Consider the following 19301-nt stretch of genomic DNA (forward strand, 5'->3'; position numbering starts at 1 on the left):
ATCGCAACAAATCAAACCTGTATGATATTTTCGCATGCGATTTTTCCGTGCGATAAAAATCGTAAAGGTATGCGGGCTACGCTGCCGATGTTCTGCACGAAAATTTTTGGTAGCCAATCAGAATTAAGGATGAAGCAGTCACATGATGCTCAAAATTGGCGGCTCAGTCACGTGATTGAAATCGCATGCCATGACACGATGATCGCAAAAGTGTGCGCCCGGCTTTAGATCACAATAATCCGTGATGAAACAATAAACATAAAATCCCACAATCGCTGCAAAAGACTAAAATGTTATATCTAAGATACTAGAAATATCTAAATATCTCTACCATCCTTCTTCAGACTGACCACCCGAAATATATCTAGTATCTTAAATAAACTTTTTCATCTTCCAACGATTGTGGGATTTTACATATTCATTTAATGAAAAAAAACTGGCAATTTTTGGGGGAAAATCACCAGGGGTCAGTTGCTCAAAAGTTGGTTACAGTTAACCAGTGGATAGTTGCCAAAATTAAAGATCCGCGGTATTTATCTGGGGCTGCAGTTTTGAACGACCGGCCCAAGAAAGTTGGCGCCTTACCTTGAGTGAGACCAGTCGTCCACTTTTCAACGAACACGTCTTTATTAGTCGTCACCAGTCCGTTCGGTAGTCGGAAATCGTCGCCTCGAATTCCGTTGAAATTGCCGCACAAACCGCACGTTCTGTTGCGCAGAGAATTGCCGGCGTCGATGGTAACCGCGTCGTTTCCGTCCCATCGAATCGTCGCGACGTTGATCAGACGAACGTAGATATATTTCGAAACCTACGGAAATAAATTTGAGCCACATTCGAATTGTTGAAGTTATTTAGAATGAGAAAGTCATCAGTAACTAATCATAATTTTACTGAATAGTTGAAGTCATCGATAATGAAAAGGCAGTCATCAGTAATTAATCATAATTTTACTGAATCGTTGAAGTCATCAGGAATGAGGTCTCCATTATTGAATAATCATAATTTTACTGAAACTTTGAGAAGTCAACGAGGATAAAAACGTTGTCACTTCAACAGAGATTTAGCATGTATCCAACAATAATTGAATAAAAGGTTGTCACTATAGCAACCTGATCACAATTTAACCGTTAACCGAATTCGGATCTCACCTGATCGATCATGACGCCTTCTTTCACGAACGGTAAACTGACCGGCTGTTTTTCGTACCTGACGACCGACAAACCGCGAAAATTTGACGACAACACGACCTCGATTCGACTCATACGAATGATCACATCTCTGAATGAACAAAACAACTCAATTCATAAAACATTACCGTCTATAAAAACGAGGCCGCTCCATAATCATTGTTTATTTGTCTACAAACGAATCAATCGCTTGAGGGATTAACCGATGTTGTTAAAGGGGACTTACGCAAGTGGCCATCTTTTTTTAAATCTCAAAGTAGGGATTGAACCTGTTATCTATTTGATCGGTAGAATCCGTTAGATTTTTTTATTCGATGTCCCTTACAGAACCACCACACCTGCCGGGAGCGAAACAGGCAGTTTGAATTTGAAATCGAAAATCGAAGTGGCCATCTCCTAGCAGGGTGGGCAGACGTAGAATGTTACAACAGACCTCGCAGAACAGAGCCTCCATGTGAGGCGCTCGAAAAACCTGAAATGCCCTTTTTTGTGAGTAAATACCCAAGGACACTAAAATACAATTAGTTTTTTGGTAGAGATTGAAGGTGTGCGCTTCCTCCGAATATTTCATCAAAATGATTAAAAATAACTTAATCGCGAATTGAGGTCGATTCCTGTAATTTCACTTTTTTTCCCCGTCGTGGCGAGGTAGTCAATATATTATACCCCGGATCCTGCCGCCCTCTGGTGAGTATTCTGAATCGACACTTACCTCGGACAGGAAGTCGGATTGAAGCAGCTCGGTTTATTCGCGATGACGACGGAGAACGTTTTCAAAAGACAATCGCGCGCGAGAAGATATTCGCACGAACCGTCGAAATGAAACATCTGCGAGTCGAATGTCCGAACATGCGACCGGCCCCAAACGCTGCACCAACCCGGTCCGGTCACCGGCGCAACTGTCAAATATACATGCATTACAAAAATACAATTGAGCTATATGATCTAGGGCTTGCTCGGTCTACACTAAGGTGTGTATTACAGAAATTCATCATCAGGGGCCAGGTTTATAGACTGGTATCAACTTTAACAGAGGGGGCCAGTTGCATAGTAGCGGCTTAGACTTAAGACCAGTCTAAGACCAACTTCGTTCTATAGCCAATCTAACAACTTAAGACCAGTCTCAAGATTTGAGACCACTTTTGGACTTAAGTCACGACCGTGCAACTGGGCCCGGGGTTAACTAATTTGAAAATGAATTGAGTTAACCCCTGGGTTAAAGATAATACCATACTATAAATTCGGGCCCAGAAGATAATCGTAATTCTACTGATAATTTTACTGAATCGTTGAAGTCATCGAGAATGAGAAAGTCATCATTAGTAACTTATCACAATTTCTGAGGTTATTCACTTGTGATTGCTAACGAATCATAATTTTACTGAATCATTGAAGTGATTGAGCTAGGTTTTTATTTCAATGTGGTGCGTCCTCGCTTGCCAGGGTTTGATTGCCTCCCGCCGAAGCTCACGCCGACTCAAACCCCACACGCACTTCCGACATCCCTCTAGGTATTCCAAGTCATCCTTAAACAGGCTTGAGGTTATTCAGAACAAAGTTGCGATTAGTAACTAATCATAATTTTACTGAATCATTGAAGTTATCGAGCTAAGATTTTATTTCACTGTGGTGCATCCTCGCTTGCCAGGGTTTGACTGCCTGCCGTCGAACGTAACGTTAACACAAAGCCTGGCTGCAGACCCTTCATTGGTCTATCATTTCATGTCACCCCAAATATGCTTACCAGTAGTGATTAGTGGAGTTGTGGTAGTTGGGCTGATCGTAGTGGTCGTCGTCGGCAAATCTGAAATCATAAAATCGAAATCTCACATGAATACGGGTGATGTAATTATTGCCAGGGATCAATTTTGTAGACTGGTATCAACCCAAGGGCTAACATGTAATTTGAAAATGAATTGAGTTATAGCCCCTGGGGCCGGTTGCATGGCTTAAAATTAAGACCAGTCTAAGACCAACTTAGTTCTATAGCCAATCTAACAATCTAAGACCAGTCTTAAGATTGAAGACTGGCCCCTGGGTAAAAGATAATACCGTACCAGTCTATAAAACCGGGCCCAGGGGCCGGTTCCTCAGTTGAGACTTAAGTCCAAAAATGGTCTTAAATTCTAAGACTGGTCTTAAGTTGTTAGATTGGTTATAGAACTAAGATGGTCTTAAATTGGTCTTAAGTCTAAGCCATGACAATTGAACCAGGCCCAGGAGTCTCTCGACACAGTTGCACACTGTAATGAGTTAACAGTTAAAATAAATCCATTCTCCATCCCTCTATTTTCCCTTACTCTTTTCTCCACGTTTTCAACTTCAAGTTTTCCAAGCCACGCACCTCGGTTCATGTGCAGGGTGTAAATTAGCCGATCAGAATGAGTCATCGAAAATAGAAATAGCGTTAACTGGAACTTACTGAATTTGCAGTGTCTGATAGTTTCGACGCCCGGAGTCCAGCGACCGACGAGATCGCAGACGTAAACAAAGTGCGAGCCGGTCGGGCAGAATATTTCGCAGCGAGTTTCCTTCGCGTTGTGTTGGCATTGTATCGCTCCGAGCAGCGGTGGATCGGGCTTCTTACAGTTCGACAACGCTGTTAAAACATCTCATACGTTATAAATGATTATATACCGACACAGCGACGAACTCAGGTGGAATTAGATCTTAGGTAGAGAGTCTAGATAATTCAAGATCCATAGAAGCAAAACAGTACAAATCGCATTTTCTAATCAGTAATATATATTTATTAAGCGAACGTTTTCGAGGTTTAGATAATTAACTACTAGTCAAATATCTTCACTCAGTAATTTAGATTGTGTGTAATTAACTATCTTTATATTGTAATTATCTTGTCACGCAGTAATTTGAAATTTTGTTTGTAATTAGCTTCATCTTATTCCGTAAAAATACCAGAATGATATGAAAATTTAATCATTTGCGCTATGCATGAAGAGGGGATAATGTAACTCCTGAAAACGTTCGCTTAATAAATATATATTACTAATTAGTGATATATATATATATATATATATATATATATATATATATATATATAACTCATTAGAAAATGAGATTTGTACGGTTTTTGCTTCTATGGATCAGGTGGAATTTTCACATCTTTTTCACATTCTTAAAAATTGGCATTTTTTTTCATGTAATTTTTTCCATCTAAGTACAATTACGCCGACGACAAGCTCTACCACGCTACTTACGGTATTTACACTGGGGACCTCGGTAATCGGCCGTACAGGCACAAATATCCGGTTTCACGCAAGTTCCGCCATTTTCGCAGCTTGGACTGCACACAGCTGAGTATAAGAGAAAAAATTCCGTTTAAGATATAATGTCGTCAGGAAAAGATCATTATTTTGTTGAATTGTTGAAGGTATTGAGAATGCGAAGGTAGTGACTAATCATAATTTTACTGAATTGTTGAAGTTATTGAGAATGAGAAGATAGTAACTAATCATAATTTTACTGAATTTTTGAAGTATATTGAGAATGCGAAGGTGGTAACTAATCATAATTTTACTGAATTGTTGAAGTTATTGAGAATGAGAAGGTAGTGACTAACCATAATTTTACTGAATTGTTGAAGTTATTGAGAATGAGAAGATAGTAACTAATCATAATTTTACTGAATTGTTGAAGTTATTGAGAATGCGAAGGTGGTAACTAATCATAATTTTACTGAATTGTTGAAGTTTATTGAGAATGAGAAGGTAGTGACTAATCATAATTTTACTGAATTGATGAAGTTATCTAGTATGAGAAGGTAGTAACTAATCATAATTTTACTGAATTGTTGAAGTTATTGAGAATGAGAAGGTAGTGACTAATCATAATTTTACTGAATTGTTGAAGTTATTGAGAATGGGAAAGTGATAACTAATCATAATTTTATTGAATTCCTGCAGTAATTCAGAATTAACCGACTAACAGTGGAACTGGATCCCTGTGGAACTGTGGATGGAACCAGATCCCTGAATGTGGAACCGGATCCGGGATATCGCTTTCGTTAAATATAGCCTTACGTTTGCAGGGTGGAAACTTTTCCGTTTCCAAATATTCTTGACATATAACCTCGATTTCTTTCGCGATGCCAGCTGTAAATTTGTAACCATCTCGGCAGACGCCTTTGCAAGTGCTGCGCGAATTGAAAATAGAAATAATATGCCATTAAATCGCGATCTCATCGTTGACACGAATCGGTCACAGTATCAGCGATTAAACGATAAACATAAAATCACACGCTCATTGAAAGACTAAAAAAGTTTATTCAAATATACTAGAAATATTTCGGGGTGGTTCCTACCACATTTCATCAGTTTAGAAAAAAAAAAAAAATGAAGTTCAAATATTTCCAGTATTTCAAATAAACTTTTTAGTCTCGCAACAATTTCATGATTCTACATTTATATTGTTGACATTTTCGCTCGATTTTTTTTCAAATATTCCAGCAGATATCTTACGCATATTTTGAAGTTCCTTCGCACGTTATGAGGCCGTTGACGGGAGCAGTCACGTTTAGACAGTCGTTCGCTGAAATAGAAGTCATTTTCATCAATAATATTCAGGCCGGTGCCGAGCTTATTTGAGGGGGAGTTCTATTTCGAGAAAAAGGGACCCTTTTATTGTAAATAGGGGCACTTTCGTATTGAACAAGGAGGGTAGATCTTAAATACGAAATGACAGGGTACCTGAATCATGGACTCTCCAAGCCTGAATAAATCATTTGAAAATGGATTACCTTTCATTTTCCAAAAAAAAAAAAATCAAAATTGAATCAAAATTTCCAAAAATCTTGACCCAAAGTTTTTGAAGGGCATTCTGAAATTCTAGGGGGTTCGTTTGCTATCCCCGAGCCCCCCCCTCGGCGCAGGCCTGGTTTTCGCGTTCTCTTCTACAAATGCGTTTAACGAGAAAATCACGTTTTCTTAAGCGAAAAAAAAGTCTTCTCAAACTTCTACTCACGCTCGGGAAAACCTTTTATCGGTGGCGGAGCTGAAAAATCGAAAATTTCAAAGAAATTTATTTCAGCTTTTACCATTTTTAATTCAAATCTTTACGAAAACTCTAAGCGCGTACTTACGAATCATTGGCGAGGCCCTTTTTTGTCTGAAACGAAAAAAATGAAATTCCTAAAATATTTTTCGACGCGCCTTCTTAAGAAAAAAAAAGGAGCAACGCGGACATTTCTAGGACTCGAAGTGCAAAATATCAGGTGCCACTTGAGACGATGGTTTATTTGTCTTGATATGAATTTTGAAAACGTCTTCGCTTATCGCCGGGTTTTATCGCGGTGAGGACTTTTTGAGTAAACAGAACGTCGACGTATGTTGGTTAAGACTAAAACACGCGCGTAGGCGTCTATATGTATTAACGCCCTTTGTGTAATTAAAACATGACATTTCAAACACTCTCTTGTGACTATTTCAACGACGAGTTGAAAATTACTGAAATTGAGTTTCTGCAGACAAGTGTGTCTGTATTACAACTGCAGAAAATACCGTGATAAGAATGAAATTGCAAAAAGGTTTTGAAAATGGCTCATAGAATTGAGTCTAAACGTCACTACTCTCTTAGTTTTAAAAATGGCTCATAGAATTGAGTGTAAACGTCACTACTCTCTTAGTTTTAAAAATGGCTCATAGAATTGAGTCTAAACGTCACTACTCTCTTAGTTTTGAAAATGGCTCGTAGAATCGAGTCTAAACGTCACTACTCTCTTAGTTTTATAAATGGCTCATAGAATTGAGTCTAAACGTCACTACTCTCCTAGTTTTGAAAATGGCTCATAGAATTGAGTCTAAACGTCACTACTCTCTTAGTTTTAAAAATGGCTCATAGAATTGAGTCTAAACGTCACTACTCTCCTAGTTTTGAAAATGGCTCATAGAATTGAGTCTAAACGTCACTACTCTCTTAGTTTTGAAAATGGCTCATAGAATTGAGTCTAAACGTCACTACTCTCTTAGTTTTAAAAATGGCTCATAGAATTGAGTCTAAACGTCACTACTCTCTTAGTTTTAAAAATGGCTCATAGAATTGAGTCTAAACGTCACTACTCTCCTAGTTTTGAAAATGGCTCATAGAATTGAGTCTAAACGTCACTACTCTCTTAGTTTTGAAAATGGCTCATAGAATTGAGTCTAAACGTCACTACTCTCTTAGTTTTAAAAATGGCTCATAGAATTGAGTCTAAACGTCACTACTCTCTTAGTTTTGAAAATGGCTCATAGAATTGAGTCTAAACGTCACTACTCTCTTAGTTTTAAAAATGGCTCATAGAATTGAGTCTAAACGTCACTACTCTCTAAGTTTTTGAAAATGTCTCATAGAATTGAGTCTAAACTCTCTTAGTTTTTTAAAATGGCTCAAAGAATCGAGTCTAAACGTCACTACTCTCTTAGTTTTGAAAATGGCTCATAGAATTGAGTCTAAAAGTCACTACTGTCTTAGTTTCGAAAATGACTCATAGAATTGAGTCTAAATGTCACTACTCCCTAAGTTATTGAAAATAGCTCATAGAATTGAGGCTAAATGTCGCTACTCTCTAAGTTTAATAGTTTTAACACGACTTTATTGTAATAGTCATCTTTCAGGAATATAGTCATCTTTCAGGAATACATTTCGAAGGTTTAAGATCCCCTTCGAAAATTCGAATTCTCTGAGTACGGCACGCTTTTCCGAAAGTTTAACTTCGACATCTACTAACAAAATATAGCAACCACAATTGCCACTGACGGCCTCGAAATCATATCTCGAAGTCAAGACGATAAAATATATTTCCCTAAAAACATAACCATAAAATTCTTCTCCAATTCTTGTCATTCAGTTTATATCTCTAGATTAGTGTCATCGGCTATGAAATTTCCACTAATCAAGTATAATCTTTTTCATGCGGGGAGGTGGAGTTCAATTTCAGACACCATTCATAGTTTCGAAGAGATAATTTCGACCGATAAACGGAATTACGCGCATGGTTTAACGAGTATTTTATCTACTACGACCGTATATACTAGCACCTGTCGTTTATATAGTCGTTATCTCGACGAACGACGATTAAACCAGACCAAAAGTCGAATCGTAAAAATTTAAAAAGTTTCATGTTACACGTTCCTGATCGTGAAGTCAGAATGAAAATATAAAATACGAAACGTTTCCCAGAGCTGTTTGAACATGTTCCCGGTTTCCGACCTCTAAAAAATGCTATCGGTAAAAAATTCAATATTTTCAGTAACGTGTCATTTAAATATGAAAGAAAATGTTCAAATTAATCAGTTATCAACAGTAAGAGCCTCAGTAACATATTTCATATTTCTGTTCAAATTTATCAGTAATCAACAGTAAGACCCTCAGTAACATCTTTCATATTTCTGTTCAAATTTATCAGTAATCAACAGTAAGATCCTCAGTAACATGTTTCATATTTCTGTTCAAATTAATCAGTAATCAACAGTAAGACCCTCAGTAACATCTTTCATATTTCTGTTCAAATTAATCAGTAATCAACAGTAAAACCCTCAGTAACATCTTTCATGTTTCTGTTCAAATTAATCAGTAATCAACAGTAAAACCCTCAGTAACATCGTTCATATTTCTGTTCAAATTTATCAGTAATCAACAGTAAGACCTTCAGTAACATCTTTCATATTTTTGTTCAAATTAATCAGTAATCAACAGTAAGACCCTCAGTAACATCTTTCATATTTCTGTTCAAATTAATCAGTAATCAACGGTAAGACCCTCAGTAACATCTTTCATATTTCTGTTCAAATTAATCAGTAATCAACAGTAAAACCCTCAGTAACATCTTTCATGTTTCTGTTCAAATTAATCAGTAATCAACAGTAAAACCCTCAGTAACATCGTTCATATTTCTGTTCAAATTTATCAGTAATCAACAGTAAGACCTTCAGTAACATCTTTCATATTTTTGTTCAAATTAATCAGTAATCAACAGTAAGACCCTCAGTAACATCTTTCATATTTCTGTTCAAATTAATCAGTAATCAACAGTAGGACCCTCAGTAATATCTTTCATATTTCTGTTCAATGACTTGTTACAACTAGGATCCACCATTGATAAGTCTTGAACTAATGAGCAATTGAACCTTTTTTTTTAGGAAGAAGAGTGTTTAAATCAGACCAGGGTCATGGCCTTGCCTTGTCTTGCTTTGTCCCAGACATGCACGATGTTTTCCCTAACTCGATCTGCTACGAAACCAATCAATAAACACAGTCAAATACGTAAAGACATAGACAAAAACTGTTTGATTATACATGCGATCCAGCAATCTTAACAAATTTCCCTGACTTTCAGTTTTTTTTTTACAAAATTCCCCAAATATTCCCTAACTCTTTTTAAGGAAAGGAAATTTCCCAGATTTCCAGGTAAGCGGCCGCCACTCTGGCGATGACTCAAAGCCTCGAAACAAATAAATTCACACCTACCTGCCGGATACGCGCGCCGCTGCAAGCTCCGTCGACGACAACGCGCAAAGAAAACCGGCGAGCAAAAAACTGGCAAATTTGACGTCCATTCCGGGATAACTTCGCAGAAACAACGAGCGTAAAAAGATTCTCGGACGGTTGCGTCGACAGTTCGACACCGGAACGTCCTAGGAGAAAATCAAACATACAAATTTTACTTCTTACTTTAAGAAATGGATTTTTTTTTTCTCGAAAACTTTGAAAAGAAAATAAAATATTCGATTTAATCTTTTGCTGACACGATAAACGGAAGATCCAGTTTAACCAGGGTGGCCACGATCCGGCCATTTACAAATCCCCTCAGTTTTCGCTGATTTTTCCATGTCATCACACAACACAATTCGCCGAGTGAATCAGAGAAATATCTAGGTTTAAAATGATACAATTCATTCATTTCTAATTGAATCCCGTAATGACAAAGAAACATGTCGTCAACAGCATTATCTAAATTCCCTCAGTTTCAAGACTTTTACCCCCATACTGACAAAGAAACATGTGGTCAACAGCGTTATCTAAATTCCCTCAGTTTCAAGACTTTTGGTAAAATTTGTCAAATTATTCCCAGAGTGAATGAAGAAATTCTAGGTTTAACAACGTTGAAATTCATTCATCGGTCATGAATCACGTTTATACTGAAACACGTGGTCAATAACATTATCTAAATTCCCTAAGTTTTCCAGGTTTTTTTTAATAAGATTTTTTTCGAATTCCCTGATTATTCCGAGTTCCTGAGTTTACCAGGTTTTCCGAGTCGGTGTCGCCACCCCATTCAAGTAACGTTCGATACGTTACTTAAAACGTAAGAACCAATTTAACCGGGCGCGTATCGAAAAATCGTCTTACCTTCTGAAAAATCCCGACTTTGCGCGAATCTTTTCGAGGCGCGACGACAAAATCAAGTCAGTCCGGCTTCACGATAAGACCGGCGTTCGAGGACTGATAAAATATATCGAACTTATTTTTTCACCTGGACGACTCGTAATCTTATCGCGGCATTGTCGAGTACCGAGTACTTATCTGAATACGTGCGGCGCTCCGGTCTTCTTCGCAAGCCGATGACTGCAGGCTAGTTAACTGTTATTGGTATTTCTTACCCGGGCAAAAGATAAATCTCCGAGAATAAATGTGTCGCCGGGTCAGCCCCCAAATATTTGCATAGTTAATATTTAAGTACTATCGTCGATCAATCGCGCTGTTATTTTCAGTCGTTAAATGCAAATATCGAGTGTTTCGATTAAAAAATATTTGCACTAAAACTAATAGAAAAATATCTGCTTATTAAATTTTTCGCACACTAAGGGCCCTAATCCATTTTTCATATTGAAGTCTCGTACAAGGGATATGGCAATTTTTGAAAAATAAATCCGCTTATAAATTTTTTCTAAACACTTAGGGGTTATAAATGTTTCTGAACACTAAGGGGCCCTAATTTTTTTTTTTTTCAAATTGTTATAAATTGGGATAAAACAATAATTTAAAAAAATATTTATACTAAATTTTCTGTGCCCAGTCTCACAAAAATGATTAAGGCCTAAATCGACCTAAGATATACTGAATTAATGAAGAAATTAAATCGATTTAGGAGTTAAACCTTTTTTTTTCAAGAAACTGGGCCCTGTAACACTAAGGGGCCCTATTTTTTTCCAAATTGTAGTCCGATACATGGAACAGTTGCTGAAAGGTTGTTTAATGTGTTAATCGAGTGAAATACTTATCATATCATATCGTATCTTTATTGCAATCCAAAGGAGAGGAGGCTATCTAGGTTGCCTCTTTTTTTTCGCTTTCTTAACAACGCCAGAAGGGATAAATTTTGTCAAATCAAACATGGATTGAGTCACAGGGTCAACGGTGCTGGGGCCAGTTGAACAGTCGTGACTTAAGTCCGAAAGTGGTCTTAAATCTTAAGACAGGTCATAAGCTGTTAGATTAGCTATAGAACTAAGTTGGTCTTTTAGGCTAAACAAAAATGATACCTTGTTTCTCCGCAGCGGCCGGGTCATTTTTGTAAAATATGATAAAATTTATAAACAGTTCATTTCTATAGCGGCCAGGTCTGTTATGGTAAAATTGATCACAATTTTAAAAAAAATAATGTATAGGGTAGATAGGCGGCCGGCCGGGTCAACATTTAAGCTCAGCAGAGTGGAGAAACAAGGTATCAATTTTTTTTGGCCTTAGACTGGTCTAAGTCGAAGCCATGACTAATGAAAGGTTGTTTAATAATATCATCAGAGTACAGGGGTCAGTTACTGACAGACCTAGCAACAATGTATAGTTGCTAGGTCTTTCAGTAACTGAGTGTACACTCTATAGGAGTCAAAATACCTCGGTGCGGGAACAAGTACAGGCACCATCGGCGATAACTGAGTTCATCGAAACACCTCGCAATTTACGCCGTAAACAATTCCGAACACATTTATTATCAGATCGCAGAAAAATAGAGACAAAAATGAAAAAAAAACGAAGAATTTCAACAACGTTCGAAAACGCGATATAAATCGGGTAAATTAGCGATTTGTAAAACGCTCGAGTCGTCTGCGCAACGTCGCGGTGGTTGTAAAATAGATCGGAACGCCGGGAATATGACGTGCTCCACCGTCCAACGCCAGTCGTGAGAATCGACTTCATCTACTTCACACTGAAATTAGATTCTTTGACTTGAATACGAATTTGAAAAGTGACAAATTCAATCTCAAGGGGGACAGGAAAGTATTTTCAGAGACAGTTGCTGACAATCAGGGATGGTTGACAGCTCTGTGTGCGTCAGGGGGGACAGGAAATATTTTTCAGAGACTGTTGCTGACAATCAGAGATGGTTGACAGCTCTGTGTGTGTCAGGGGGGACAGGAAATATTTTTCAGAGACTGTTGCTGACAATCAGAGATGGTTGACAGCTCTGTGTGTGTCAGGAGGGGGACAGGAAAGTATTTTCAGAGACTGTTGCTGATAATCAGGGATGGTTGACAGTTCTTTGTGCGTCAGGGGGGACAGTACTAGTACATCAGAGACTGTTGCTGATAATCAGGGATGGTTGACAGCTCTGTGTGCGTCAGGGGGGACAGTAAACTATTTTCAGAGACTGTTGCTGACAATCAGGGATGATTGACAGCTCTGCATGCGTCAGGGGGGACAGTTAAGTATTTTCAGAGACTGTTGCTGACAATCAGGGATGGTTGACAGCTCTGTGTGCGTCAGGGGGGACAGGAAATATTTTTCAGAGACTGTTGCTGACAATCAGAGATGGTTGACAGCTCTGTGTGTGTCAGGAGGGGGACAGGAAAGTATTTTCAGAGACTGTTGCTGATAATCAGGGATGGTTGACAGTTCTTTGTGCGTCAGGGGGGACAGTACTAGTACATCAGAGACTGTTGCTGATAATCAGGGATGGTTGACAGTTCTTTGTGCGTCAGGGGGGACAGTACTAGTACATCAGAGACTGTTGCTGACTATTAGGGATGGTTGACAGCTCTTTGTGCGTCAGGGGGTACAGTTCAGTATTTTTAGAGACTGTTGCTGACAATCAGGGATGGTTGACAGCTCTGTGTGCGTCAAGGAGGACAGTTTAACTACATTCTATTTACCTGTTGGCTGCTGTCTTGGGAATTTGTTTGTTGGCCGATGACGAGATCTTTGCGGAAGGCGTAAAAATCGGCAGTTTCTTGACAAAACGAATCGAAGCATTCTCGCTCATGTTCCCAATCGACCTTGAATACATTTCATGCAGAAAATCACATTTTCTAGTCCAAAAACGAAAACATTCATCCCGGTATTTCAATAATATCCCGATGGAAAAACGATGTAAACCCCATAAAGGTTGTGGGCTACGTTTACCCTTTGAAGGGCTTAACAAACCCCATATTTCAAAGTTCGAGGTAAAGTTTGACTGTTATTGAGACTCGGGGCGCCACTTTCTGCCCATATAGAAATTCCCGAGTTTTTCCCAAAATTTCCACATAATCACACTTAAGTGATTAAAAGCAACCATCTGGAATCGGTTACCAGCAGATATCAGGACCCAGTTTCACAGTTGTGAGTTAGAGTTAACTCTGCGTTCAAGTTAGTTCGTTTTCAATGATTTAACTCAAGAGTCAAATCTTAACCCGGAACTGTGGAACTGGGTCCTGATCAGTTGATGACATCATCTAATTTAAAAGCATAGTTAAAGCATTATTATTCCGTAGAGCGTTTTGAGAGACAGCGCAGTGAGCGAAGATTTTTGGAATAGCGCTATATAAGAACTTATTATCATTATCATTATTATCATTATGTATGTATTAAAATGAAACTATGTACCAAATAGCGTCGCCGTGGACAAGAATATGGACTTGAAATTTTGTGTGGTAGTCAATCATTGCATAAACTAATGCAACGGGTATAAACGGGTGTGAAAATGGTTTCCAAGGGTATTACTCTAGTTACTATTATTATTATTATTATTATTATTGAAAGTCCCTCTTTAAAAAAATTCTAGAAATCTTAACCGGAAACACTTGAAAGCGTTGAAGGGGTTGATTCGTTTCGGATCTTACCTCCGACGCCATCCTCAAAATGTACATCGGGAGCCCTTCTAACTGCGGCACGTAGTTATCCAACAGCAGCGGGATCGTTAGAATATTCCCGTCCTGAAAATAAACGCGCCCGAAAATGATGAGAATCGCGAGAGTCACCCGAAGGTCGGAAAGCCGTGCGCGAGTGAATATCGTCACCTTGTCGATTTCCAGGGAAAAATAGTCTTGCAACATCTCGGATTTCGATTTCAACAACTGTACGATGTATTTGATGAGATCCTCTTTCGGCCCGTCTGCCGGAGTCCAGCCGCTCTCGTCCGAGTCGAGCGCTAATCTGGCTAACTCGTCGGTTTCAAAGACGAAATTAAATTAATCAGTGTTAAACCAGTTTTTACGAAAACTGGAGTCAAATTAAACCCGCGAAAAAGGAAACTTGGTCCAGAGTCAAATTGAACCCACAAATCTGTGAAAATGGGTCCAGAATCAGATTTAACCCACAACTGTGGAACTGGAGTCAAATTAAACCCACACAACTGAAGAACTGGGCTCAGAGTCAAATGGACCCACACAACTGTGGAACTGAGCCCAGAAATGCAACAATCAAAATTTCCAAGCTATCCTCTTTCAAAATTAAGAACATATCAGCTGCATGAGACAGTCACAAAGTGGAATGAGGATTTCCAACAATATATACACACGGTACTTACCGACAATCGAAGGACTCCGAAATTCCCGAATTGCATCAACAAGATCTGATAGAAAAGTTCTTTACTACGAATGAAAGAGGTGAATATATCAGTAAGAAATGAAACAGTAAATTTGGCTTGCGACGTACGCAGAAACCACTTGCGAACCTGGAACCAAAATCAACTTAAACCCACACAACTGTGGAACTGAGTTCAGAGTCAAATTAAACCCATACAACTGTGGAACTGGATCCAGAGTCAAATTAAACCCACACAACTGTGGAGCTGGATCCAGAGTCAAATTATACCCACACAACTGTGGAGCTGGATCGGGAGTCAAATTGGACCCACACAACTGTGGAACTGAGTTCAGAGTAAAATTAAACCCACACAACTGTGGAACTGGATTCAGAGCCAAATTAAACCCACAAAACTGTAGAACTGGATCCAGAGTGAAATTTAACCATACAACTGTGGAACTGGGTTCAGAGTCAAATTAAACCCACACAACTGTGGAACTGGATCCAGAGTCAAATTAAACCCACAAAACTGTAGAACTGGATCCAGAGTGAAATTTAACCATACAACTGTGGAACTGGATCCAGAGTCAAATAAAACCCACAAAACTGGGGGACTGAGTTCAGAGTAAAATTAGTCAAATTAAACCCTACTCTATCGTTCAACTAGGTCGAGGATCTCACCTTAATCGTGTAAGATTAGCTAAGTATAATTTGGTTTGGTGTTGAATCAGTGCGTATTGTTTATTGACACAGCCGACGAATGTGTGCTTCTGAAAAATGTCCCTCAATTCTAAAAACGAAATTCAAAACAAAAATGGTCGCAAAACTTATTACGATTCTTGCCTTAAAGTGAACAAATCTTAAGAATACGGAATTCTTTCGAACTTTCACATTCTCGAGCGCCTGATTTACACAGTACCTGCGTGCGCTTCGTCGTGGACCTTATTTTTCAGCGCTTTCACACTAGTCAGTCTGACGTCTCGAACTAGCTGATTCGCGGCGGGCTCACTCGTCGATGACGTGGATGTACTTGACAAGGAAAAAATAATAACGATATTAATTTCTTTACGATCTTAAAAACGTTGCGCTGTTTTCCCGAGTACCGACCAGCCTCTCAAGAATTCAGCAAAACTCATCGAAAAATCAAAGTAACTTGCAAAATTATGCTTATCTTAATTTTCAATATCGTAACTCGCAAAAAAAAAGTTAGTTTTTTTCATTTCTCCCATAATTTCAGTCAAAATCATTATAATTCTCGCTACTTTTTTTTATTTTTTTCTCCCATAATTTGAGTCAAATATATCACAATTTTCACTCTTTTTTAGAATTCTTTTCTGCTTTCCTTCCAAGGTTTCATGCGGAAAGTACTCAAATAATGAAATAAATCGTATTTAGCATTCTAAGACCTAAGTCAAATTTTGCCCGCTCTTAATTAGAGAGTGCATTCACATGTAAATCACTCACTCATTCCTCAAAACATTAAAATCAATTAATTTTTCACGAATCATGTATTGGTAAAGAAACGTGTCGTAAAAAGCGAATCCGAATTCCCTGAATTTCCCAGGTTTTCCTGGTTATTTTTTCAAACCTCGATGCTGCCACATTTCAATAAAGATTATGACTAAATAATACGCGGCTATAAAAGGGTAGACTTTGAAAAAAGCAGGACCCAATTCCAAAGTTGTGAGTTGAGATTTGACTATCAACTCAAAACCGTCGAACCGGATCCTGAAATGCTGAATTAATTTCATCAAAAGGGCGTTATTATCACTTTGGAGTTAAAAATTAATTCAATCGTCGTAGTTTACCTCGGTTGTGGATCGTGTTTCGATGTTGTCGCGATGTCGGCTGCAACCTCGGGTTCGTCGCGCGTAGGCGATTTAGCGGCCGAGAAAAAGGCATCGAGTTTCCGGGCGCGGCTGTCGGTACGTACCATCTGATGGGCGTATGTTTTAACGCCGGCGTCACCTGGAAAAAAGACGCCAAAGAATTCTTGAAACCTCGCGACCGTTCTGAACTTATTTACCGTAATGTGTAACACAACTATTGAGCATCGAGTTTAAGTTAAAACTGGTCGATAAAACCACGCTCTCGAGTCAGGGTGACCATTTTCATTTAACCCTTTCAGTGCATCTACACCGCAGTGCGGTGTATTAATCGGTAATGGATTGTGCTATTACACCGCACCTATTGGTTTAAAAAGTTTTTCTCTCTATTGAAAGATGGCAGCACCTGTCAAACGTAAGCCGCGATCACATGAGCATTTTTGGCTGCAGTATATCGTTGTAATTAGTAATTAGTTTTTATCTCTAATGAAAGATGGCAGCACCTGTCTAACAGTGAAATATTAGTGACTAACAATAGACACCGCACCGTGGTGTAGACGCACTATAGTGATATCCCATTATTCAATACACTAGGGTGGAATTTTTCAAAATTTAAAAGTTATCTCCAGGGCCCAGTTTCACGAAAAAGTTTTAGCCTAAAACGGTTAAATTTGAATTGTTGTCCTCATTGAAAACATGAAGTAACCAACAGCAATTAAACCAAAAATGTGAGTTAAAACTTTTTATGTGAAACTGGGGGCCCATTAATTAGTCAGGACTGAAAGGGCTAAGCGATTTTCACGCGATTTCTCAGTCGCGCTAAAATTGCGCCGCAAAAAATTGCCCGTCTGAGCTTTAACTCGCTTTTCCGTCGACTTCTTCCCGACCGGCTCGTGAAACTAGGTCGTAGCCGCGACCACTAACCTCGATTAGCCGACGTCGTTTTATCGTTCGTCGGCGCGACGTCGACCGATGACGACGTCGCCGCGTTGTTGCCCGGTAACAACGCCTGCACGAAGAACGTGCGCGACTCGTTGGCGCCGAGCAGACGCGCGTCGATCGTCTGCTGAATCGATTCGACGATCGCGTCCTCGTGCAGGAAATGGACCTCGTGTTTCGTCGGGTGCACGTTCACGTCGATGTTCGCAGGCGAGATTTCAATACTGCAAAAACAAACAAAATACGCCATCAGAAAACTTTTTTCAATTTCGACCCCATTTCTCAGTTATGAGGCCATTTTCAAGGTCAACCTCTACGGGGTTGAAATCAATCTATAGTTATCTATTTTTCATTTAAAGCTAACAATGAAATGAAAAATATGAATTCGTCTAAAATGAACTAGATGTGGATTGAGTTGTTCTGTTGACGGGCGCGCCATCTGGTGGAATAGACAGAACAGCACAAGGGCCCTCATCGGAGTCAGCATTCTATTGCATTTGTCTAATGAATGATTGTTCTCATTAGAATTTTCTAGTGTTTTATTTGAATGGATATCTCTATGCATGGATAGTCCGAATTAGTTACTATGTTATATCTGTTCGTTTAATTGAACACAAGTTTATTTTGTATCTGTAAATTTTGTGTTGTCCCTCTAACACGTGTAATGGGTTTGAGTGTAAATAAAATAAGGTTTAGAGGATCGAAGCACTAACGGATCCCCCCCCCCCCCGGTTCAACCAAAATTCAAATCCCCCGGTACAACCAAATTTGAATCCCCCGGTACAACCGAATTCGTATCCCCCAGTTCAACCGAATTCGAATCCCCCCGGTTCAACCGAATTCGAATCCCCCAGTTCAACCGAATTTGCGCGACGACGAATTAAGCTTACGTCGAAAAAACCGTGAAACCGCGCAACAAGTCGACGAAACTGAATTCGAAATTTTGAAACGCTACACCAGCTATCCGGTTTGGCTTTTCAACGGAGTTCGTTAACTTCGCTAATACCCGTGTTAAAGGAAATCGCTAACAAAGACCGCGTTCATTATCGGATGGGAATATTTTCGAGCCGAAACCCGATTCAAGCCTATTAAGCTTTTAGGAATATAACGTTACTACTCATTGATTTCACCGGCGCGCGATGCGAATTTCAAAGCGATTTTAAACCGGCGCGAGCATTTAACACTCGCGCTAGCTCACGATATACGGTTACCTCAGGTATATAAAAGGATGCATCCCTTTGGGAAGGTACGCCTGGTAAACGGTATCAATGGCTTTACGTAGCGACGACGAGTCCACAAGACGATCTGAAAGAGAATGTGAGAAAGATAGAGAGGAGAGAAAGGGCAGAAGAGGGAGAGATGGAGGGAGAGAGAGGGAGCGAGGGAGAGGGGAAAGAGAAGAGGCGATGGAGAGGGAGGGACAGAGGGAGGGAGAGACAGAGGGAGGGAGAGACAGAGGGAGGGAGGGAGGGACAGAGGGAGGGAGGGAGGGAGGGACAGAGGGAGGGGGGACAGAGGGAGGGAGGGAGAGGGGAAAGAGAAGAGGCCATGAAGAGAGGGAGGGACAGAGGGAGGGACAGAGGGAGGGAGGGACAGAGGGAGGGAGGGACAGAGGGAGAGAGGGAGGGAC

The 19301-nt window shown here is 39.4% G+C and overlaps 2 protein-coding genes across 3 annotated transcripts in view; both read right to left on the reverse strand.

The window, feature by feature from the left end:
- Window positions 1–10617, reverse strand: part of LOC141912279 (uncharacterized) — a 47786-nt gene extending 37169 nt beyond the window's left edge. For both annotated transcript variants that reach the window (XM_074803520.1, XM_074803519.1), the window contains exons 1-12: window positions 10533–10617; window positions 9651–9817; window positions 6286–6311; window positions 6168–6197; window positions 5666–5735; window positions 5228–5340; window positions 4406–4501; window positions 3610–3786; window positions 2932–2991; window positions 1900–2086; window positions 1149–1278; window positions 586–808 (exon numbers count right to left, since the gene is read on the reverse strand). In XM_074803520.1, the coding sequence (XP_074659621.1) occupies window positions 586–808; window positions 1149–1278; window positions 1900–2086; window positions 2932–2991; window positions 3610–3786; window positions 4406–4501; window positions 5228–5340; window positions 5666–5735; window positions 6168–6197; window positions 6286–6311; window positions 9651–9739 (1201 nt within the window). In that variant the 5' untranslated portion in view covers window positions 9740–9817; window positions 10533–10617. The remainder of the gene's footprint in view (window positions 1–585; window positions 809–1148; window positions 1279–1899; window positions 2087–2931; window positions 2992–3609; window positions 3787–4405; window positions 4502–5227; window positions 5341–5665; window positions 5736–6167; window positions 6198–6285; window positions 6312–9650; window positions 9818–10532) is intronic.
- Window positions 10618–12084: 1467 nt separating this feature from the next.
- Window positions 12085–19301, reverse strand: part of LOC141911749 (DNA mismatch repair protein Mlh1-like) — a 96910-nt gene continuing 89693 nt past the window's right edge. The window contains exons 9-18 of the mRNA XM_074802784.1: window positions 18883–18976; window positions 17657–17895; window positions 16715–16874; window positions 15826–15935; window positions 15588–15696; window positions 14899–14971; window positions 14399–14542; window positions 14222–14314; window positions 13274–13396; window positions 12085–12330 (exon numbers count right to left, since the gene is read on the reverse strand). Coding sequence (XP_074658885.1) covers window positions 12163–12330; window positions 13274–13396; window positions 14222–14314; window positions 14399–14542; window positions 14899–14971; window positions 15588–15696; window positions 15826–15935; window positions 16715–16874; window positions 17657–17895; window positions 18883–18976 — 1313 coding nt within the window. The 3' untranslated portion in view covers window positions 12085–12162. The remainder of the gene's footprint in view (window positions 12331–13273; window positions 13397–14221; window positions 14315–14398; window positions 14543–14898; window positions 14972–15587; window positions 15697–15825; window positions 15936–16714; window positions 16875–17656; window positions 17896–18882; window positions 18977–19301) is intronic.

Source organism: Tubulanus polymorphus, chromosome 10 (genome assembly GCF_964204645.1).
Source record: "Tubulanus polymorphus chromosome 10, tnTubPoly1.2, whole genome shotgun sequence".
Classification (NCBI taxonomy): domain Eukaryota; kingdom Metazoa; phylum Nemertea; class Palaeonemertea; order Tubulaniformes; family Tubulanidae; genus Tubulanus; species Tubulanus polymorphus.